Below are 26104 nucleotides of genomic sequence, written 5' to 3'. Positions count from 1 at the left end.
AATTTCCCCCAAAAATGAGACTTATACTCCAGTGCGACTTATATATGTTTTTTTCCTTCTTTATTATGCATTTTCGGCCGGTGCGACTTATACTCCCGAGCGACTTATACTCCGAAAAATACAGTAGTTTTGTACCCATTACTCAAAAAATTATTGAGATTATGTGAAATGACTGCCAGATTTACATAAAATATACATAAAGAAAACTTGTTAGTGAAATATGGACGCTGTGGTGCCTTTAAATATTTGTGTATGTTGTTTACATTATATGTGCATTTTGGAAGGGCCTTTTTAGCTCCATCTGTACTGTACAGTCTACACTGTGACATATCGCTGTCCTCTATGGGACGTATTACAAGCATGATGCGAGGGAAAAGGGAAGGATAAAAATAGCCAGGTGACATTGTGATTCATTCAAAGGTAAATCAAAGATGTGCAGCTCAGGAGGGTGGCGCTCGGACGGGGCGGGGATGTTATCATGGAGGATAATAACCGCCCCCTCGCTGTACTTGTTTGTCCTCAACCTGGGAACAACTACGAGGGCCGGGTACTGAGGAGTCGTTTGATCGCCAATAAAAGCAGCTTGACATTGTCCCCGATACCGCCAGGCGCACCATTAAGATGGAGATGCTGTTTTCTAGTCGCGGCTTTGGAAAGTCACCGAGAAACATTCAACAAGCTGCTGGTCCATAAGGACGCCGTGTCCACGGCGATATTTTCCCGCATCCTCTCAAAACGGGAACCATCTGCTGCCAAGTATCCCCGTAGCAGCATCCAGCCGAGACCCGCTCCCTGCAAAGATCCATGGCAGCGTGTTCACGTCCTGCTGTTCCGCTAATGGCCGCTCGCAAATTTGGCTCCTGCCGCACAGCCTTCCTCCTTTTCCTCCAACAAACTGCGGCATAATCCCCCCCGCAGGACGTGATGGCTTTTGTGTGACATGGAAACCGAACGCAGTTCCTCTTTATCATTCGACGCAGGAAGTTGGAGGGGATTGTACGCAAAATATCAGCTTGTATGGTCAAGAATGGATATCAGCTTCTGGAAGGACTGGAAGATTTAGTGTCTCCAGCCTCCAATTGTGTCTTATTTTGCTTCTTGGGGCTCTTTGAGAATGGATCATATCACCATGTTTAGGTCTTGGAAAATAGTTTACTTTTAAGTCAAAAGTGTATTTTAACAGGTATTATTTTATACGGCCCACTAACACCTGGAATAATATGCGTCAACAATGTATATTTTCTTACTACTGCATACCTGCCAACTTTTGAAATCAGAAAAACCTAGTAGCCAGGGTCCAGGGGCCGCAGGCCCCAGTAGGTCCAGGACAAAGTCCTGGTGGGGGGTTCAGGCTTCGCCCCCCGACGCAAAATGATTATTAGCATTCAGACAGGTTAAAATGTTGCTAAAACCATCACTTTTCTATCAGTCACAGTGACTTTTCAAAACAAAAATATTACAGCAAAAATCATATGGGTTGATTGACATGTTTATTCTGTAAGCTAACTTCAATAGTTTGAAATTATTTTGACAGTTAATGCCAGTTATCCTGTCAACCTTTCACAAGACTAAAAGCGCTATATAAATCCCAGTTATTATTATTATTATTATTAAGACTTCAATTTGTTAATTGAAAGTATAAACAGTATAAACACTTTTTACAGTAAACAAATGGTAAAACAGTACTAAACAATTCCATTAAAATAAAATTGTTGTCATTATTAACTTTCTGTCCAAGCTTATATAATCTACTGCCTTGTTCAATTGTAAAAAATATTCTGTGCCTAAAATTCACATTTCTATCACAATTATCATACTGTAAACATGGTAAGCTAACTTCATTAAAATTAATAGTCCTGTCAATAGCATGGAATTACAATTCAAATGTATTTTTTTTGTAAGCCTTTCAAAAGAATTCAAAATATGAAAAATTAATGAAAATTAATTTAAGCCATCAGACACTTGAAAAGTGGCACATCACATCTCTAATGTAATCATTTTAACTTTTCAACAGAAATAGCACTGCAGAAATATTAAGGACATACTTCTGTATTTTGGTAGTTATGCTGTCAACATTTAACAAGATTTCTTCAACTTGGACTTGAAAGCATAAATAGTATAAACACTTTTAACAGTATAACAGTACTAAACAATTCCAATAGATAACATTGGTGTCATTACCTTTTTGTGGCTAAAATCCAAAAAACGTTGAAAGTTTTCCACTTGTATCGCTAGCAACGGCATTAGACTTGTGTTTTTTTGTCCCAACGTGGTCTTTTACATCGCTAATTCCTCCGTGTCCGATCGAAAAATCTTGTCTGCACAAGGTGCAATTCGCGTAGTTTTCACCCTTTTTGGAACGGATAACTATTCCCGGATAGGCTTTTGAATAGTCTTCACGGAATGACTGCAGTTTTCTTTTCGGTTTAAGACTCGTTTGCGATTTTTCTCCGGCTGATTCCATGATCGTTCGCTCGTTTGGAAACAATGGCAACAGGTGCCTCGTGCTTGGCAGCGGTGCTATAAATAGCCTGGCGCATGGCATTCGGAATGGCTCGATAGGAAGTTACGGAAAGCAGTGTCGATTGTCATTGTTGTTACGCGATTTCGTGAATAAAACTTTAAAAAAAAAAAAAAAAAATGTAATTAATGAAAAACCGTATTTTTTATCACTGCAACCGTAACCCGGAATAGGTTGATGAAAACCGTACTAACTACGGGAAAACCGGAGTAGTTGGCAGGTATGCTACTGTATTTCCCAGGCTGTAAAGCGCACCCGTATTTAAGCTGCACCCACCAAATTTTAGAGGAAATAAATATTTTAAAATTTTTACAGATATTTACCGGTACGAAATATATTTACCGCATTTTTCGGACAATAAGTCGCTCCGGAGTATAAGTCGCACCGGCCGAAAATGCATAATAAAGAAGGAAAAAAACATAAGTCGCACTGGAGTATAAGTCGCATTTTTGGGGGAAATGTATTTGATAAAACCTAACACCAAGAATAGACATTTGAAAGGCAATTTAAAATAAATAAAGAATAGTGAACAACAGGCTGAATAAGTGTACGTTATATTACGCATAAATAACCAACTGAGAACGTGCCTGGTATGTTAACGTAACATATAATGGTAGAAGAAAAGTTTTGTCATTTTATTTAATCTGAGCAACAACTTAATGTTGATTAACGTGGGCAGAATTATTATAGTGTTCCCAATGTTAAAAGGATAAAGCCATTGTTTACAAATTTGGTAAATAAATAACCAAAAAATATATATTTTGTTGTTTTCTTACTGTAGTGAAAATGAACCAAACCGTGACCTCTAAACCGAGGTACGTACCGAACCGAAATTTTTGTGTACCGTTACACGCCTAATATTTAGTAAGAAAAGATGAAGCATTTTATTATTTCCAGGTTTTCGCCGGCCACATAAAATAATGTGGCGGGCCAGATTTCCTATGACCTGTGTCATAGAAGAAGTCCTAATGTGTATTAGAAGTCCTTCGCATGTCGGCGGCGTGCGGTTGACGACTGTGTCTGGTAATTAAAGTAAGCTCCTCACGCCGCCAGCCTGCCTTTTCCTTCCTTTATGTTGGTGGCTGAACACACAGCCCTCCTCAAAAAAAACAAAAAAAACCCTTCTGTTGTTGTGATGAAAATCCCTCTCAGTCATTCACACCACTAAATCTCTCGTGACCTCCTTTTCCCGCCTGCGTTACACTCTTCTCGCCGCGGATCTTCGCGAGACGCCGCCGCCGAGGAGTCTTCGCCCCGGCGCTTGTTTGTGGGATTATGTGTACAAAACCCCGGCGAGATGAATTCCCTTCAAGTGCGCGCGCGGACCGAAGACTGGATGAAGGGAGGGTTCTCAACTCCGCCGGGGAGGCCTTTTGTTCGGTCGCGCAACAGTCTTTTTGAAGAAAGTGTTCGCTAATCCTCTGCCAGGATGGAGATAGCGCCATCATGCACGTTGCACGTCACAAACACGTGCGTACAGTGGGACCTCCTAACCCACAAAAATGGAATCGTACAAAAACTGAAGCAATTATTCCCGTGATAAAGAATGTAAATCCCTTCTTGACACCCGGAACATGTTAACACATTTAAAATAAAACAATTATAGAAAACAATGTGACATATTTAAAAATGACGCATAAAATACACTATATTGTCAAAAGTATTTGTGGCCACCCATCCAAATGATCAGAATCAGGTGTCCTAATCACTTGGCCTGGCCACAGGTGTATAAAATCAAGCACTTGAGCATGGTGACTGTTTCTACAAACATTTGTGAAAGAATGGGCCGCTCTCAGTGATTTCCAGCGTGGAACTGTCATAGGATGCCACCTGTGCAACAAATGCAGTCGTGAAATTTCCTCGCTCCTAAATATTCCAAAGTCAACTTTAGTTTGGGAACAACAGCAACTCAGGCCACGTAAACTGGCAGAGAGGGGTCAGCGCATGCTGAAGCGCATAGTGCAAAGACTTTCAGCACAATCTAACCTTCCAATTAGCCCACGTACAGTACGCAGAGAGCCACATGGAATGGGTTTCCATGGCCAAACAGCTGTATCTAAGCCATACATCACCAAGTCCAATGCTAAACGCCGAATGCAGTGGTGTAAAGCACGTCGCCACTGGACTCTAGAGCAGTGGAGACGCCTTCTGATGAGTCACACTTTTCCATCTGGCAATCTGATGGATGAGTCTGGGTTTGGAGGTTGCCAGGAGAACGCTACATTTCGGACTGCATTGTGCCGAGAGTGAAATTTTGTGGAGGAGGAATTATGGTGTGGGGTTGCTTTTCGGGAGTTGGGCTTTGCCCCTTAGTTCCAGTGAAAGGAACTTTGAATGCTCCAGGATACCAAAATATTTTGGACAAGTCCATTCTCCCAACCTTGTGGGAACAGTTTGGAGCGGGCCTCTTCCTCTTCCAACATGACTGTGCACCAAGGTCCATAAAGACAGGGATGACAGAGTCTGGTGTGGATGAACTTGACTGGCCTGCACAGAGTCCTGACCTGAACCCGATAGAACACCTTTGGGATGAATTAGAACGGAGACTGAGAGCCAGGTCTTCTCGACCAACAAGTGTTTGACCTCACCAATGCGCTTTTGATAGAATGTTGGAAAATTCCTATAAACACACTCTGCAACCTTGTGGACAGCCATCCCAGAAGAGTTGAAGCTGTAATAGCTGCAAAAGGTGGACCCACATCATATTGAACCCTATGGGTTAGGAATGGGATGGCACTTCAAGTACATATGTGAGTCAAGGCAGGTGGCCAAATACTTTTGGCAATATAGTGTCTTTACACTGTGCCCCTGCAAATGACAAAAATGATCTCAAATCACTCAAGTACCAAATCGTCCATATTTTGATTCGAGAATCGATATTAGAGCATAAAGAACCAGAATTGGCGATATCGATATTTCAGTATTGGTCACAGACACGCGGATCTGTTTACACAAAAACAGATTGAAGTTTGCAAATTGTTTTGGTAATATTTTGGTACCGGTACAAAAATTATTTTGATACTTTTCTAAATAAAGGGGACCACAAAAAATGTCATTATTGGCTTTATTTTAACACAAAATCTTAGGGTACATTAAACATATGCTTCTTATTGCAAGTTTGTCCTTGAATAAAATAGTGAACATACAAGACAACTTGTCTTTTATTAGTAAATAAGCAAACAAAAGCTACTAATTTAGCTGCTGACATATGCAGTAACATATTGTCATTCTATTATTTTGTCAACATTATTAAGGACAAGCGGTAGAAAATGAATTATTAATCTACTTGTTCATTTACTGTTAATATCTGCTTACTTTCTCTTTTAACATGTTCTATCTACACTTCTGTTAAAATGTAATAATCACTTATTCTTCTGTTGTTTGATACTTTACATTAGTTTTGGATGATACCACAAATTTGGGTAGAAATCCGATACCAAGTCGTTACAGGATCATACATTGGTCATATTCATGTGTCCAGGGACATATTTCCTGAGTTTATAAACATAATATATATATTTTTTTAAATGAAAGAAGATGTTGTGATGCCAAAAACTATTGATGTAATCATAGTAGTTTCCACTAGATACGCTTCTGTACTTGGTATCATTACAGTGGATGTCAGGTGTAGATCCACCAATGGCGTTTGTTGACATTGTGACGCCGGTGAGCTACGGTGTGTAGTGAAGCATGTTTAGCTATTCCTCGTCCTGCAGGGATGATACTTGTAAGAAACGTTCTTTATTTGTCGCCATGGAGACCAGGATTAGTGATTTAGAAGTAGCCAGAACACTGCCAACTGCGGATGGACTTTAGCCGCTAGCTAACTAGCCATGTATTAAAGCACCTCTTTCTGAGGGCGTTTCAGTGTTATAACTTCACCTTTATCTTTAGTTTTTAAGCCAAAATGCGTCCGTTCTCCCTTTTCTGTCTACACACTGTGTCTGCTTGTAAGTACTCTGTGATTGTGCGCTGCCAAACATGCTCATCTGCTCGTAAAACCAGCAATGACACGGCGTGATGACGGCGGGGATGTAGGGGACTGGTACTTTTCAGAGGCGGTATATTACCGAATATGAGTCATTAGTATCGCGGTACTATAATAATACCGGTCTACCGCACAAGCCTATTCCATAGTTTCTCACCTTCCTCATTAAAGTGCTGGCATTCGCAAATTTCTTTGGCCCTATGGTGGATTATTTTGCTGTTGTACTCAATAAAAAAAATTTAAAAAGCAGAGACCGAGCCCACAACATGTGGGTTTCTCTGTTCTGACACTTTATAACTTGGAAAGCAGTCAAACAGATGAGTTGTGACGTGCAATGTGTGGATGATTGAGACGTTACATGAAACCGGGGGCAAAAATTAAGCAGACATATTAAGTCGAATATAGAGGTACTTATTAATTTCAAACGGATGGAAAACCATTAAGTGTCATTTCTAACTTAATTGAAGACACATGAGCAGTGAGGATGAGCTTCTTTGCAACAAGTTCTTTCTTGAATGCAAATAATACCTTAATGAGTTGATACAAATGTAATATAGAGATATAATATTAGTAATATTAATATTTAACCCCAATTAATCACAGTAAATGACTCGCTTGCATCATTTAAATTAACTTTGAAAAAAGGACCACAACATTTCTTAAATGTTTTACTCAAATTCACTTCATATATTTGCTCCGAAATTGCCCACATTTTTATCTTGTAGAGAGTTGGCAGCGCACCAGGATTTTATTTCGGATGTGTAGCGAAGCTAGCATTTTTTTTATTTGTTTTGTTCATTTATAAATATATTTATATATTCATTTATTTTTGTTTTAGTGCAGCTAAATAATTTTTGGGATCAATCTAATCACACTTTTTTTTTAACAGTAATTAATCGTGATTAATCACAGTAAACGACTTGCTTGCATAATTTAAATTAACTTTAAACTAAGCTGTGTCGCGACGCCTATTTTTGGTTTATTTATAAACGTATGTATGTATTAATTTGTTTGAATTAACTTTAAAAAAGACCAACATTTGCTGCAATAATACTTCCATAGTTTCTCACCTTCCTCATTAAAGTACTGGCACTCGCAACATTTTATGGCCCCATGGTGGATTATTTTGCTGTTTTTTAAGTCGAATACTGAGGTACTTATTAATTTCAAACGGATGGACAAACATTGAGAATCATTTTTAACTTAATTTCTTGAATGCAAGTGTTTCTCGCCTTCTTTATCAAAGTACTGGCACTCGCAACTTTCTTTGGCCCCATGGTGGATTATTTTGCTGTTGTACTCAATAAAATAAAATAAAAACAGGTACTGAGTCAGCAACATCCGGGATGCTTTCTTCAGACACTATACGCCAGGGGTGGGCAAACTATGGCCCGGGGGCCACATCCGGCCCGTTGGTCCCTTGAATCCAGCCCGCGAAATATTACAACAAAATTGAGCAAAAATCTGTTTTGAGGATTGCCTCAACAAAACTGATACTAGACTTCGACGCACTGGCAACAAAGGGTGGTCAACAACACTGCTGACCCTAAAAGAGAATGTAAGTGTTGACCATTTAATAGCATTTTTATGTTTCTTTGATGTTCTGATATTATATTGTTGAAAACAGATGTATTATGATTAAATAGCCCATGTTTGGGAAGTCTACTTTTAGTTCCAACAGATGGAATATGCAAAAGCCAATGTGGCCCCCGAGCCAAAAAGTTTACCCACCCTTACTATACGCGGTCAGACAAACTCGTATCCCAAACCCGGCCGGGGCTAATATATTTTTTTGAAATACCGAATCTTACCACGTACGAAACCCGAGGTAATTGTCATTTGGCCACAGCTGCTTTTCAACGATAGGTTGAGGCTTTGTCCCCACACTGCTCAGAACCACTGAGTGGTTCCCAAACTTTTTTTCGCCAAGTCCCTCGGTTCTCCAAGTGCCACCGTAGTGACCAACCAGTGCTGGCGTTAACGCACTTTGTGTGTCTTTTTACACATTGAATTTAGAAAGGACGTCCGCCGGACGCAGATTTTTATTTTTTATTTTTTTACCGCCCGGTTTGCTTGTTTGTTATGCGGGATTAATTTGTGGCCTACGCAGGCGTCATCATACCGAAACGTTTTCAGCAGGATATTTCGGCGCGAAATTTAAAATGGCACTTTAGTAAGCTAACCCGGCCGTATTGGCATGTGTTGCAATGTTAAGATTTCATCATTGATATATAAACTATTAGACTGCGTGGACGGTAGTAGTGGGTTTCAGTAGGCTTTTAAATAGCTTATGGCCATCAGCAAGCCAGAGATGAAATGCTAGAGGCATTGAGTGCCACTGTATTAAATGACATTGAAACTAACTTGCTAAATTCTAAGTTTGTTGGCATTATTTGCCATGAAAGTGCAGATGTGGTGTTTTTTTAACGACTGATGATCTACATACAGGTCAGAATAACCATTATCAAAATTTCATGACCGAAGCAAAAAACGTTTACACTTTTATACTGAAATAAATACACCTACAACTTATTAAATGAAAATATAGAAAAAAATACCGGCAACGTAAAGTTTAGATCCATAAAGGGAAGAAGAAAGTGAATGAATGTTTATAACTGGATAAATTTACATATGCATAAAAATTTGTTTTCTTTTGTATTGTTTTTTTAATGAATTAAGTAATGTTTATGACAACCTTTTTCCAAAACACAATATAGAATGTGATATAACAGGATAATGCATACATTTATCATTTGTTTATCATTTTGTTGTCAAAACGGTTGCAAGCTAGCATTGTTATCACATTTGCGATGCTAATGTTGATAACATCTGGCCTGCTTACGTTTGCGCATCCCGTCCGTTTTTTTCACATTAATTACGAATGAATTTAGAGCAGGGGTGTCAAACTCATTTTAGCTCAGGGGCCGCATGGAGGAAAATCTGTGCACACGCGGGCCGGACTATTAAAATTATGGCATTAAAACTAAAACATAAAGACCCATTCGGATTGTTTTCTTTGTCTTACTTTGGCCAAAAGTAGAACAAACCCATTCTGAAAATATTACAATAAAAGTATAGAAAAAAATAGCAGTAAAGTTTAGATCCATGAAGGAAAATAAGAAAGTGAATGAATGTTTATAACTGAATACATACTTTTTATACATCCATCCATCCATTTTCTACTGCTTATTCCCTTTTGGGGTTGCGGGGGGACATTTTATACATATGCATACAAATTTTGTTTTCTTTTGTATTACTTTTTTAATGAATTAAGTAATGTTTATAACAAGCTTTTTCCAAAACACAATATAGAATGTGAGACATAACAGGATAATGCATACATTAATCATTTGTTTTCAAAACGGTTACAAAAAAGTGGGACCCCAAAAATTTACTGTGGGACCCCATTTTTAAAATTCCTAGCACCAACACTGCCAACATTGTAATACAGTAGCGTAGTAGGCCCAGGTATTCATTCAAAACAAGTATGTTTAATATTGGCCACTGCCACATTACACACAGTTTGAACAGTAACACAGTGTTTGCATATAGGAAAATAAAACACTGTACTTTAATCAAGCGATTATTTGGCGGACCACTAGATGGAGCCCGCGTACCACAGTTTGAGAATCACTGCACTTGAGGGCATATTTGCAGTTTTTTTTAGCTTGTGGCGGACTGCGGACCCGAGTGTGGCACCCAGCAGTCCTCAAGTGGGGGGGCGTGGTTTCTCTCAAGTCCTGATTGAGGCTCCCTGTTAGTCTGACATTAATGACATGTTCGCAAGTTTCTCCTCAAAGCCCTAAAAGCCTACGTTTTCCCGCTCCATGATACGAGCGAGAGCTCATTTACGTCGGGTTCACATACTGTACGTTCCTCGCTTCAGCAAAAGTTGACTTTTAAGTGGCGCCATTAGCGAGCGCTTTCTATTAAATGTCAACGTTTGCGAGCGCCGCCTTCGTTCCCGCTACGTCACCCAGTCGCCACAGCGGGTGCATTTAAAAGGCTGGTCAAACGGCGGCGGAATGGACCGCTATTAAAAGCTACATAACCACTTTGCGACTAACTTGGTAAATTGTTCCACTCTGTTCTCATTATCTGTCACTTTGCGCTGACATTCTCCCGCACGGGAGAATGAAAAGGGAGGACAATCTTTAAATATCCTACGTGCATAAATAGATCAATTGATTTCTGGAGCCATCCATTTTCCATACTAATAGGGCTCCTAATATTACGGCTGATCAGCAGCGCTGGCGAAACAAGAGCTGGCGAGCGGTTGATGTGCAGGACGTTTAATTAGCAGTTATGTCGTTCGTGCTTTGAAAGGAGGGTTCGATTTCCAAACAAGGCGAGGTGTGCAAAAACACTTCTGCATGCTTCGCCCTCAGCTTAAAAAAAAAAAAGGCTGTATTGACGATTGTGTGTGTGGACATCAGCAGCTACACTTCATTGATTGGTCCGTCCACGATATCGGGGAACTGTACCAAACAACTTTGTGCTCTAATTAGCAGTGATGTTGTCCAAGCGATAATGTCACAATAACACATTAACTCATGTGATTAATCACACAAAATGATCACATTAATCATGCAATTAACTGTGGATGCATATGTTAGTGCAAAGACAATGAGGCCACGCCCACTGGCGTGCTCGCTGGCAAGTTTCGCTTCAAAACACACCGCCACGGGGCTGAAGATTAAGGAGTTACCCACTTTTGAGCAAAAAAACAAAAAACAACATACATTTAGGGAAAATATTTCTAAAATGGTCTTTTTTAAAGTTAATTTAAATGAATAAATACATACATTTAGAAATAAACCAAAAAAAGGCTTCGCTACACAGCTTAGTTTAAAGTTAATTTAAATTACGCAAGCAAGTCATTGACTGTGATTAATCACGATTAATTAAAATTTTAAAAAGTGTGATTAAATTGGTCAAAATTTGTTTTTAGCAGCACTAAAACAAAAATTTATTAATATATAAATACATTTATAAATAAACCAAAAAAAGGCTTCGCTACACAGCTTAGTTTAAAGTTAATTTAAATTATGCAAGCAAGTAGTTTACTGTGATTAATCACGATTAATTAAAAAAAAGTGTGATATATTGATGCAAAAAATTATTTCGCAGCACTAAAACAAAAATAAATGAATATATAAATACGTTTACAAATGAACAACAACAACAAAAAAATGCAGGCTTCGCTACACATCTTAAATTGTATCCTGGCGCTCTGCCAACTAAAATGTTAGCAAGGTTTGAGCAAATAATTGACACGCAATAAAGTAAAACATCAATCAAATATCGCGGTGTTTTTTAAGTTAATTTAAATTATGCAAGCAAGTCATTTGCTGTGATTAATCGCGATTAATCAAAATAAAAAAATGTGTGATTAAAATGATCGAAAAATAACAATAATTTAGCAGCACTAAGACAAACATACATTCATGAATAAATAAATACATTTATGAATAAACAGAACAATGCAGGCTTCACTACACATCTTAAAATAAAGCCTGATGCGCAGCCAACTATCTACAAGATAAAAAGTGTTAGCAAGTTTTGAGCAAATAAATGACATGCAATCAAGTAAAACTTAAATCAAATGTTTTTTTTAAGTTAAGTTAAATTATGCAAACAAGTCATTTGCTGTGAATAATCACCATTATACACAATGTTTTAAATGAGTGATTAAAATTACTTAAAAATAATAATTTAGCAGCACTAACACAAACAAATAAATTAATGAATAAATAAATACATTTCGAAATAAACAAAACAAAAAAATGGAGGCTTCACTACACATCTTAAAATAAAACTTGAGGCGCTGCCAACTATCTACAAGATAAAAATGTTAGCAAGTTTTGAGCAAATAAATGACATGCATTCAAGTAAAACTTTAATCAAATGTAGAGTTTTTTTTAAGTTGATTTAAATTATGCAAGCAAGTCATTTACTGTGATGAATCACGATTAATCAAAAAAAAAAGTGTGATTATAATGATCTAAAATAATATTTCAGCAGCACTAACACAAACAAATAAATCAATTAAAAATAAATACATTTTGAAATAAACAAAACAATGCAGGCTTCACTACACATCTTAAAATAAATCCTAAGGCGCTGCCAACTATCTACAAGATAAAAATGTTACAAAGTTTTAAGCAAATAAATGACATGCATTCAAGTAAAACTTAAATAAAATATTGCGTTTTTAAAAAAAGTTAATTTAAATTATGTAAGCAAATTATTTACTGTGATTAATGACGATTATTCAACATTCAAAGTGTGACTATATCGGTCAAAAATAATTATTCAGCAGCACTAACATAAATAAATAAATACATTTATGAATACCATCCATTTTCTACCGCTTATTCCCTTTGGGGTCACGGGGGCGCTGGAGCCTATCTCAGCTACAATCGGGCGGAAGGCGGGGTACACCCTGGACAAGTCGCCACTTCATCGTTAGCAAGTTTTAAACGTCCATTCAAGTAAAACAGTTAAAAAAGATGGGGGCTTTTTTAACGTAGATTTAAAATTGTCCAAGTGTGTCATTTACTGTGATTAATCACGATTAATCAACTTTCAAAAAGTGTGATTAAATGTATTCAAAATTAATTATTTAGCAGCACAAAGAAGAATACATAAATTAATAGATAATTAAATACATTTATGAATATATATATAACAATATAATGCAGGCTTCTCTACACATCTTAAAATAAAGCCTAAGGCGCTGCCAACTATCTACAAGAAAAAAATCTTAGCAAGTTTCGAGCAAATAAATGACATGCAGTCAAGTAAAACTTTAATCAAATGTTGCGTTTTTTAAAGTTAATTCAAATTATGCAAGCAAGTAATTTACTTTGATGAATAACATTAATACAATGTTTTTAAAGTATGATTAAATTGATCAAAAATAAAAATAATTTACTAGCACTAAGACAAATAAATAAATTAATGAAACGATAGATACATTTAGAAAATAACCCCCCAAAAATGCATGCTTTGCTACACATCTTAAAATAAAGCCTTGCACTCTTCTGTGTTAGCAAGCAAAGAAAAAAGACATTTAAGCAAAACACTTTTTTTTTTTAAATGTTCCTGTGACATTTTCACAATGAAAGTTACAATATTGGGATATTTTTATTAAGTTCATTTAAATCATGCAAGCGAGTAACTACCAGTGATTAATCATGATGAATCCAAATTCAAAAGTGTGATTAATCTGATTTAAAACATACAACATCTGACATCACAAGTAGAAAGTACAGTCTAAGTAAAGTTCTGACCATGTATAACTTTATATAGTTGTGTATATTTCCCCTTGCAGTGTGTGCACTGCAAAAACTGAAATCTAAGTAAGATTAAATATCTCAAATAAGGGTGATTTTTGCTTATTTTCTGTCTGATAAGATAGTTCTTCTCACTAAGCAGATTTTATGTTAGAGTGTTTTACTTGTTTTAAGTGTTTTGGTCCTAAATGATCTCAGTAAGATATTACAGGTTGTTGCTGAGATTTTATGACCTATATTGAGTAAAACATGCTTGGAACTAGAATATCAACTGTTGTAAAGCTGTGTCATCAACACTCACAAGTATAAAACTGCTTTTTCAAAGTAATAATTTCTTATTTCAAGCATGAACAAAAAAATCATGACTTTGACACAATTATGTCTCATAATTAAAACAGATGACAGCCAAATGGACTTTGCGGTTTTATTTTCAATGAAACAAGAGAAAATACGTACTCATATAGTAGTACAGTCGGCACAGTACAGTAAACGGACAGTTAATATTTAAACATTTAACATGTGACATTTCAAACTATTTTGAACAGAAATAGTTCATGCACATTCAGGTAAATTCTTCAAAATTACAATAAAAAAAAAATTGGCTGGGGGTCGGGCTGTGTATATATATATATATATATATATATATATATATATATATATATATATATATATATATATATATATATATATATATATATATATATATACATATATATATATATATATATATATTCCTCGCGCACTAATTGACTGAAAGAGCACGCACTTGGCGCGATGATGTCATGTTATCGATGGAAAAATGCATTTTTAGACAATATGATTTGCCTGAGCGGCTAGTAGACCCCGAGAGTAACAAGCGGTTACCTTTCCATTAAGAAAAATAAACTAGTTTTTAGTGTAAGTTTGCTGGTTTCAAGAAATGTAATGCCGGGCGCATATCATTATGTCAAGATAATGGCACTAGCATTTACTTAAAGGGGAACATTATCACCAGACCTATGTAAGCGTCAATATATACCCTGATGTTGCAGAAAAAAGACCATATATTTTTTTAACCGATTTCCAAACTCTAAATGGGTGAATTTTGGCGAATTAAACGCCTTTCTATTATTCGCTCTCGGAGCGATGGCATCACGTGACGTCACATCGGGAAGCAATCCGCCATTTTCTCAAACACATTACAAACACCGAGTCAAATCAGCTCTGTTATTTTCCGTTTTTTCGACTGTTTTCCGTACCTTGGAGACATCATGCCTCGTCGGTGTGTTGTCGGAGGGTGTAACAACACGAACAGGGACGGATTCAAGTTGCACCAGTGGCCCAAAGATGCGAAAGTGGCAAGAAAATGGACATTTGTTCCGCACACTTTACCGACGAAAGCTATGCTACGACAGAGATGGCAAGAATGTGTGGATATCCTGCGACACTCAAAGCAGATGCATTTCCAACTGGACTGGACAGATCAGCTTTCAGGAAAAGAGAGCGGATGAGGGTATGTCTACAGACTATATTAATTGATGAAAACTGGGCTGTCTGCACTCTCAAAGTGCATGTTGTTGCCAAATGTATTTCATATGCTGTAAACCTAGTTCATAGTTGTTAGTTTCCTTTAATGCCAAACAAACACATACCAATCATTGGTTAGAAGGCGATCGCCGAATTTGTCCGTGTCGCTGGCTGTCGTGTCGTTTTCGTCGGTTTCGCTTGCATACGGTTCAAACCGATATGGCTCAATAGCTTCAGTTTCTTCTTCAATTTCGTTTTTGCTACCTGCCTCCACACTACAACCATCCGTTTCAATACATGCGTAATCTGTTGAATCGCTTAAGCCGCTGAAATCCGAGTCTGAATCCCAGCTAATGTCGCTATACCTTGCTGTTCTATCCGCCATGTTTGTTTGTATTGGCATCACTATGTGACGTCACAGGAAAATGGACGGGTGTATATAACGATGGTTAAAATCAGGCACTTTGAAGCTTTTTTTAGGGATATTGCGTGATGGGTAAAATTTTGAAAAAAACTTCGAAAAATAAAATAAGCCACTTGGAACTGATTTTTAATGGTTTCAACCCTTCTGAAATTGTGATAGTGTTCCCCTTTAATTGAAATAATATTTTTCAACATATTGACAAAAAAGGTCTAATTTTTTTTTCTATCAAGAAAAGTGCACTTGTTATTAGTCAATCAATCAATCAATGTTTATTTATACAGCCCTAAATCACAAGTGTCTCAAAGGGCTGCACAACTGAGAATATACTTATTTTAAAGTATTTTTGGGTTCATTGAGGTTAGCTAATTTGACTTGTTTTGGAAAGTCTTGACAAGCCAAATTTTCTTGTTCTATTGGCAGATAATTTTCCTTAGTTCAAGTAAAATACTCCTAATTTTCTGTATTTTTTTTTTCTTGTTTTTGAACACTGATTTTTTGCAGCGTGATATATATCCTCCTGTTTTTGGTCTGCTGCACCAAGCAACCCTCACACAAACACTCCTCATGAGGATACACAGCAGCTACTAGAGTTACAGAAGAATTCATAATATTGTCATCAGATCCAATACAAAAATTCTGCTTTCACGCAGACATTTCTCAAGTAGTTGATGCACTGGTTAGCGAGTCTATTTATACCCACAAAATGTCATGTTCCTCCAGTGCACTAATGTCTGCTACAGCACATCCGGTGGGATGTGGGGGTGGGGGGGTTGTGCTCCATCCACTTCAGTGAGCTCTCTCAGTGAAGCAAACGTGTCCTGGGAGTTCACTTGTTTTATTCTTCTCTGGCCAGAGAGTCCGCACTGACACATCATAAGCCCCCCCCCCTGTTCCATATCCAGTATTTTCAGAGACATGTGCTGTGTACACCACGTAAAGAAATAACATGACCACGTGCTTTTAATAGGATTCTGCACTGGCTGAACTGAAAAAAATCCCAGAAATGTTCAATCGATAAAAAAAAAAAGCTAACATTCATTTGAATTATTATTAATATATATATTTTTTAATTTGTCCTGTCCGGTTAATCATAGAACTGGTACCCAATGTTATTAAAAAAAAAGTCAAGGATTTTGGTCAAGTCAAGGTTCAACTTTATTGTCCCGCGGGGACAATAAAGTTGAACCTTGACCTTGAATCAAATTGTTACCCCCAAGAATCGAATTGAATCGGAATCGTTTAAATCGTTTAAAAGTTAATTTAAATTATTCAAGCAAGTCTTTTACTGTGATTAATCAATCAATCAATCAATCAAAGTTGACTTATGTTGCCCTAAATCACGAGTGTCTCAAAGGGCTGCACAAGCCACAACGACATCCTCGGCTCAGATCCCACATCAGGGCAAGAAAAAACTCAACAATGGGATACAATGAGAAACTTTGTACTGTCAAGTTAATCATAAAACTGGTACCCAATGCTATTAAAAAAAAAGTCGAGAATCGATTGTGAATCAAATCGTTACCCCCAAGAATCGAATTGAATCTGAATCTGAATCCTGAGTTGCCCAAAGATTCACAGCCCTAATAAATATACAAACTACTTCTATCAAGGCCAAAGGTGGCCAAAAAACATGAATATGACAACTATCTACAAGATGAAAATGTTAGCAAGGTTTAAGCAAATAAATAACATGCATTTAAGTAAGACTTAAATAAAATGTTGCGTTTAAAAAAAAAAAAGTAATTTGAAATTATGCAAGCAAGTAATTTACTGTGATTAATCACAACTAATCATCATTCAAAAAGTGTGATTAAATTGGTCAACAAATAATTATTCAGCAGCACTACCATAAATAAATAATTGAATTAATAAAGAAATACTTTTATGAATACACAATATGCAAATGTTAGCAACTTTTGAACAAATAAATTATGTCCATTCAGTTTTTGTAACGATTGTTAATTGATAAAAAAAAATTATTTTAATTATTATTATTTTTTATTTTTTTATTTGTCCTGTCCAGTTAATTATAGAACTGGTACCCACTGTTATAAAAAAAATTAAAAAAAAGGATTCTTAATCGAATCGTTACCCCTAAGAATCGAATTGAATCGGAATCGCGAGTTGCCCAAAAATACAAACTACTTCTATCAAAGCATGGTGGCCAAAAACCATCAATATGAATATTTTGATGATGACATTGTTAGCTTTGTGTTAGCTTGATAACATAACATTACAGCTGTTTATTTATGCCACATGTGTCAAACTCAAGGCCCGGGGGCCAGATGTGGCCCGCCACTTAATTTTATTTGGCCCCTCCAAAGCCTGGGAATAATATGCATCAATAAAGTAAAGTTAAAGTTAAAGTACCACTAATAGTCACACACACACACACACACACACACACACACACACACACACTAAGTGTTGTGAAATTACTCTCTGCATTTGACCCATCCCCTTGTTCCACCCCCTGGGAGGTGAAGGGAGCAGTGAGCAGCAGCGGTGGCCGCACTCGGGAATCATGTTGGCGATTTAACCCCCAATTGCAAGCCTTGATGCTAACTGTAACTTTTCTTACTAAATGTATTATGTATTTCTATTTTGGGATAAAAAAAAAAATGTACTCATGTAATCGCAAATTATGTTAACTCAGGGGTGTCAAACGTACGGCCAGGTTTTATCCGGCCCGCGGGATGAGTTTGCCAAGTATAAAAATGAGCTGACATTTTTGAATGAAAGAAACTGCTGTTCTAAATGTGTCCACTAGATGTCGCAAAAGCAATTCTTTGTATGTATGTAGATGATGCTACATATGTAAAAAAAAAAAATAAATAAATAAATAAAGGAAAACGAGCAAACTACATAAATAACATTCTGTAATTTTATTTTTTTATCATGATAGATTGGAAATTAACACCAATGAGTTGACTGATGAACATTATCACATAATGTATTCAGAAAGTACATATAACAACAAATAAGGGTAGAATAAATACTATTAACCGCAACATGTAAGTGTAAAAACAAACAAACAACATTATGATTTGTACATTTTCAGAATGTGCTTGTTCTATTTTTAAACAAAGAAAACAATCTGAAGTTGTCTTTATTTTTAAGTTATCGTGCCGTGATTTTACCAGCCCGGCCCACTTGGGAGTAGATTTTTCTCCATGCGACCCCCGATCTAAAATGAGTTTGACACCTCTGATCTATGCTTATGATGTATTTATTTCAGACATGTTACATTAAGTAACACCATGCGCTGGAGAAATTCAACATATCTGAAAAGTAGTACTGTAGGAAGACGCAAAGTTTATAATTAATCTCACCCATTCCTCGTGTCGTCTACTGATAATTAGTTGACACATTAAATGTTATATGTTTAAATTAAGTTCACTTACTGTGTATAAGAAAGGAAGGTGTTGGAGGAAAATCAAGGAATCTCAATAAGTGATAAAAAAAACAACCAAAAAACGTACATTGCAACTAACATACATATATTTTGAGTTACAGTAGATACAGTAATCATTTTGCAATGCTGACTGCTGAAAATGACTGAAAGCGCCACTCGACATGGCGACTGACGCTGTGGTCAAAGTTGGAATTGCCAAAAAACACCTTTTAAGATATTCAACACTCTATACCTTCTGTCGACTAAAGTGGATAGTGGATCCACCCGATTTGGCACGTTTCATGTGTCAGGTAAACCGCGACAAATGGTGCCATCCATGATATATACAGTACAGGCCAAAAGTTTGGACACACCTTCTCCTCATTCAATGCGTTTTCTTTATTTTCATAACTATTTACATTGTAGATCGTCGCTGAAGGCATCAAAACTATGAATGAACACATGTGGAGTTATGTACTTAACAAAAAAAAAAGGTGAAATAACTGAAAACATGTTTTATATTCTAGTTTCTTCAAAATAGCCACCCTTTGCTGTGATTACTGCTTTGCACACTCTTGGCATTCTCTCGATGAGCTTCAAGAGGTAGTCACCTGAAAGGGTTTTCACGTCACAGGTGTCATAGTTTTGATGCGTTCAGTGACAATCTACAATAAATAGTCATGAAAAAAAAAAAAAAACGCATTGAAATGAAAAGGTTTGTCCAAACTTTTGGCCTGTGCTGTGTATATATATATTTTTTATGCTTTGTTATTAGTGCCAAACTGTGTAGCGAACCCTACTTAAAACATTTTTTTTAACGTTCGCTGGTTGAATTTTTGATTAAATGTATCACACTTTTTGAATTTGTATTAATTAAATGTATTTTAAGTAATTTTGATTAATCACAGTAAATGATTTGAATTAACTTAATGTTGAATGTTTTACTTGAATGTACGTCGTTTATTTGGGATCTCTGCAGGTTTCAATAAGTCAAATTTAGGATTCTAAAGAAATTTCAAAATCCATCACAAATAGAATTCAAGACCATTTCACATCCACACTGACAAAAAAATACGAAAGGACCAGAAGGAAAATCTGGGACGCAGACTCAATTAGAACTGCTGTATATGAATGGGAAAAGGAAATGCTGCACCGAACTAAAAACACAGAATATTGGCAAATATCTCAACGGACATTTTTCGGATTCCACATTGAATTCCAATGCATTCAAGGCCAAAGTAGAAAAACCACAACAAGATATTGTCTCTGAAAGGGTCTGTGAGCACATCTGCTTATGCAAAATACTTCACTTCTGCACTGTTTTCCGCCCCAAGTTGTAAAAAAAACAAGTGCAGACGGAGCAATTGAAGACAATCACATTTTTTCAGCTCTTTTTGTATCACGTTGAAGTTGAAGTTGAACCAGTGAAGTTGGCACGTTGTGTAAATGGTAAATAAAAACAGAATACAATGATTTGCAAATCCTTTTCAACTTTTATTCAATTGAAAAGACTGCAAAGAAAATATATTTAACGTTCAAACTGGAAAATGTTATTTTTTTTGCAAATATTAGCTCATTTGGAATTAAATGCCTGCAACATGTTTCAAAAAAGCTGGCACAAGTGGCAAAAAAGACTGAACAAGTTAAGGAATGCTCATCAAACACTTATTTGGAACATCGCCACAGGTGAACAGGCTAATTGGGAACAGGTGGGCGCCATGATTGGGTATAAACGCAGCTTCCATGAAATGCTCAGTCATTCACAAACAAGGATGGGGCGAGGGTCACCACTTTGTGAACAAATGTGTGAGCAAATTGTCCAACAGTTTAAAAACAACATTTCTCAACGAGCTATTGCAAGAAATTTAGGGACTTCACCATATAAGGTCTGTAATATCATCAAAAGGTTCAGAGAATCTGGAGAAATAACTGCACGTAACGTTGAATGCCTGTGGTCTTGGATCCCTCAGGCGGTACTTCATCAAGAACCAACATCAATGTGTAAAGGATATCACTGTATGGGCTCAGGAACACTTTAGAAAACCACTGTCAGTAAATACGGTTCGTCGCTACATCCGTAAGTGCAATTTAAAACTCAACTATGTAAAGCCAAAGCCGTTTATCAACAACACCCAGAAACGCTGCCGGCTTCGCTGGGCCTGAGCTCATATAAGGTGGACTGATGCAAAGTGGAAATGTGTTGTGGTCTGACGAGTCCGCATTTCAAATTGTTTTTGGAAACTGTGGACTTCGTGTCCTCCGGAACAGAGAGGAAAAGAACATTCCGGATTGTTCTAGGCGCAAAAGTAAGCATGTGGGCTACATGCTAGTGTAATGGAGGCTATGTCGGCATGTGTATGTTGCTCAACCTCCCTCCCTGACAAACTTCATGAGCTATCGGGTTCATAGCCCGGGCTTTTAGCTCGGTAGTCAGCGCCCTCGCCTCTCATGCTGGTGACCTGGGTTCAAACACAATGCAGTACACAACCGCTGCAGCAGCATCATGCTGAGAAAAATGTTCAAACGTACATCTCTATCAACTGTGGCTGTCTGAGGGGTAGTTAGCAGAGCTGTGTGCTTTACAATAAGACGTGTAGTGAAGCCTGGAGAAGGTTTTAAAATAGACCAAACAAGATCATACATTTTTCGTGTCACTTTTGTCCCAAGTGGGGACGAACTTGGTGTCCGCTGATGATGTAACGATGCAGCATGTGAGGCAGGAAGCGGCGGTTTTAACGAGACGTGGGAGCGGACTTCGCCTCCGAGCCTTTTTACCTGCACGCGTGGTCCACCCACACCGTACAGGCTGAGGCCGTCACGCCGTGGCGATAATCAAGACCTGCGCCGTGCAGGCGGTGCAATGTGGAATTAGCATGTCCTAATTGAAGTGTGCTGCCATGCTGTGGTCGGCGCGGAGAGGATGCTTCGCACACACACACACACACACGCACACACACACACAACCAAGCCTGCGTGCTGATTCGGTGATACGGCCAGTCCGATGTAATAAAGCTTGAAGTGTGCGTTGTCATTCCGACTGTCCGTCATTATAATTATTCAAAGATGGAGCCCAGATTGCAGAGGGAGGCCATGTGTCACAGCAGTGGCAGTGAGGGAGGATGGGGATGGGGGGCCGGGGAGGAGGGGGAGGGGAATATGTGCTCTTGCTGTCCTGCATATTCAACATTAACATGAAAGTTGTTATCATGGAGACGTTTATATCCCGTGCCGGTTCGACATATCATAAAATTATAATCGTGGTTTTTTTGGGGGTTTTTTTCATTAAGGTAGACCATCTTATTTATTTTCTGTGCATAGGAGGCAGGAATGTTCCTTTGCACTTTCTCATGCAGTCCAAATTATGATGAAATTTAAAAAAATTAAGTTGTTATACAGCAGAGGTGTCCAAAGTGCTGCCTGCAGCAAATGTTTCTTACGGCATATTCTAAAAATACTATTAAAAAAAAAAAAACATAAAAAGTGGAATGAGACAAATTTGCAAAGTTGACTCTAATAACACATACATGTGTCCTTGCTCAAAAAATAATAATGAATGAAAATCAATGGTGTCATGAATTATTGACCTATTCAAGGCTCCAATTACCTCACATCTAATACCGTATATTTCGGACTATAAGTCGCACCGGAGTATAAGTCGCACCGGCTGAAAATGCATAATAAAGAAGAAAAAAAACATATATAAGTCGCACTGGAGTATAAGTCGCTTTTTTGGGGAAATTCATTTGATAAAACCCAACACCAAGAATAGACATTTGAAAGGCAATTTAAAATAAATAAAGAATAGTGAACAGGCTGAATAAGTGTACGTTATATGAGGCATAAATAATTAAATATAATAAATGGGTTGTACTTGTATAGCGCTTTTCTACCTTCAAGGTACTCAAGGTAAATAACCAACTGAGAACGTGCCTGGTATGTTAACGTAACATATTATGGTAAGAGTCATTCAAATAACTATAACATATAGAACATGCTATACGTTTACCAAACAATCTGTCACTCCTAATCGCTAAATCCCATGAAATCTTATACGTCTAGTCTCTTACGGGAATGAGCTAAATAATATTATTTGATATTTTACGGTAATGTGTTAATAATTTCACACATAAGGCGCTCCTGAGTATAAGTCGCACCCCCGGCCAAACTATGAAAAAAACTGCGACTTATAGTCCGAAAAATACGGTATTTCACTTTGAAATATTTTGGGGAAAATTTATACATAAAAAAAAAATTATTTGACAAAAAAGGCATAAAACAAACAAATAAAACCCCATAAAAATTTATAATCGGCAAAGTTATCTGAAGCTGATCTAGATCAGCGGTCCTCAAACTATGGCCCGAGTAGTCCTGGTAGTCCCGAGTAAAAAAAAAAAAATTTTTTATTTTTTATTATTATTTTCTAAATCTGTCCTTTCTAGCCCATCCATCAATCCATTTTCTACCGCTTGTTAATCTCAGGGTATCCTAGCCGCTTAGGCAAATTATATTGTCTAAAAATGCATTTTCCCATCGATAACGTGACATCATCACGCTCATGCCGCAGTGTCGCTCTTTCAGTTAATCAGTGCACGAAAATCATTGGGGAAACGTAAAATGGACTCCGTGTGCACAGTTTTTTAAAATCTATATGACTTTTTTTTGTTCAGAAAAGGCAGTTTGTCTAATCTGAAATGAGATAGATTACATACATACATATATATGTGTGTGTATACATACATATATATATATATACATTTACATATATATATATATACATACATACATACATACATATATATATATACATACATACATACATACATATATATATATATATATACATATATATATATATATACACATATATATACATACATACATACATATATATATATATATACACATATATATATATATATATATACACATATATATATATATACACACATATTTATATATACACACACACACATATATATATATACACACACATATACATATATATATATATATATATATATACATATACATATATATATATATATATATATATACATATACATATATATATATATATATATATATATATATATATATATATATATATATATATATATATATATATATATATATATATATATATATATATATATATATATATATATATATATATATATATATAGCCCAGCCCCTGGCCCAATACGGCCTCCTGGTCAAAAAGTTTGGGGACCCCTGATCTAGATAGAGACTTAAATGCTGAAAATAAGACAAATACAAATAAAGAATTTTACCACTTTTATGAGTGGGGCTCCTTTTAAATCCTCATTAATTTTAGTGGGATTGGATTTTTTTTAAACTGTAATTGCTCAAAAAAAATCAATATTGTTATGAATTACTGACTAACTTAAGGCTCCAATTACTTCACATCAAATATTCCACTTTTTGAACTTTTTTGGGGGAAAATATTGCATATTTTGTGTTTTTGCCATAAAAATCAAGGGCATTAAACAAACAAATATATATATTAAAAAAAAATTTATAATCAACAGATAGTTTTAAAGTTGATCTTGAGATTTAGGCGTAGAAAGTATTAAAAAAAAAAAAAAAAATTGTTTTTAAACTATCATTGTTTAAAAATAATAACAAATCAAAATCAATGTTGTGAACTTTTGACCCATTTAAGGCTCCAATTACTTCAGATCAAATATTTTTTGAGGGGGATATATTGATTATTTTGTGTTTTTGCCATTAAAAACAAGGTTTTCTCTGAAAAAAAGTGCATGAAACATAAAAAAAAAGTTTTTACTTTTGAATATCGACTGATAAAACTGAAGTCTAGAGAAAAATCTGGAGTGTGGCCTAGGGGCCATTTGTGGACCGCAGCTCATATTTTGTTGGCCCGCAGCATATTGTCAAAATAAAATCAAACAAAAAAACTAGTAAAAATGTAAAAAAAATAAATAAAAATAAAAATACTTAATGTAACAAAACAAAGGTGAACTTTTAAAACTAACTATAATATGTTGTGTCACTTGTAACTCAAAGATGACACAAATTATTGTTTTAGAGATTTATATTTTTTTTTTACAAAATAAAATATTTCAAAATGGCCCCGCATGCTTGGGAAAAAGTTTGGACACCCCCGATCTAGAGATTGAATAATAATAAAAACTAAACATTTTCAACATTGTTATGATTGAGACTAATCGTTTAAAAAAATTGATAAACTGCATTGGTTTTGTAAATAAAGAACATTAAAATAGCCCTTGCATGCTTTGGGAAATGTTTGAACACCGCAATCTAGAGATTGAATAATAATAAAAAAAAATATTATTGTATGGTTATTTTTTACATTTTTATGATTGAGATCTTTAAAAGGTTAAACAAATGAATCTAAATATTGTATATAAAATGAAAACTATCAAATTGGCCACTGCATGCTTTGATTTTCCACTGTGCGGCCCCCAGTGGAAAAAGGTTTAGACCCCCCCGGTTGTACAATATTTGGGTAAATAAAGGGCGATAATTGCCGACTCAACGTATCGTGGTGTTGTCGTTGCAGACAGCACGGCCAGCATCATCGCCAGGCGGCGGCGCTTCAACCACCTGACCCAGGAGCTGTACGAGCTGCCCGTGGTGGTGTGGGACAGCGGGGAGCCGTCCCTGAGCGCCACCAGCACCCTGACCCTGCGCGTGTGCCCCTGCCAGCGCCACGGCAAGATCCGCATGTGCCAAGGCGAGGCCTTCCTGTCCTCGGCGGGCCTCAGCACGGGGGCGCTCATCGCCATCCTGTTGTGCATCGTCATCCTGCTAGGTGAGTGTGTGTGTGTGTGGGGGGGGGGGGGGGGTCTGAGTGGACTTTTAAAGACACAGGTGGGCTACTGAAGGAGGCTGAATTAAATAAACCCGGAGGGCGCAGGGAAGGAAGAGAAGAGGTCGTGAAGGACACGGCGAGAGCAGGACATGAATAGAG

General features: G+C 36.7%; 1 protein-coding gene and 1 long non-coding RNA gene across 3 annotated transcripts in view; one reads left to right on the top strand and one right to left on the bottom strand.

Moving 5' to 3' along the window:
- The window catches only part of LOC133609497 (uncharacterized), a 104162-nt gene that overhangs the window by 58555 nt on the left and 19503 nt on the right, over positions 1–26104 (bottom strand). The gene's annotated exons all lie outside the window — the stretch shown is intronic.
- LOC133609496 (cadherin-18) overlaps positions 1–26104 on the top strand; it is a 234059-nt gene that overhangs the window by 198310 nt on the left and 9645 nt on the right. For both annotated transcript variants that reach the window (XM_061965104.2, XM_061965105.1), the window contains exon 11: positions 25694–25945. In XM_061965104.2, coding sequence (XP_061821088.1) covers positions 25694–25945 — 252 coding nt within the window. The remainder of the gene's footprint in view (positions 1–25693; positions 25946–26104) is intronic.

Source organism: Nerophis lumbriciformis, linkage group LG07 (assembly GCF_033978685.3).
Source record: "Nerophis lumbriciformis linkage group LG07, RoL_Nlum_v2.1, whole genome shotgun sequence".
NCBI lineage: Eukaryota > Metazoa > Chordata > Actinopteri > Syngnathiformes > Syngnathidae > Nerophis > Nerophis lumbriciformis.
Note: the sequence above shows the minus strand (reverse complement) of the source record. Positions and strands in the feature narration are given on the sequence as shown.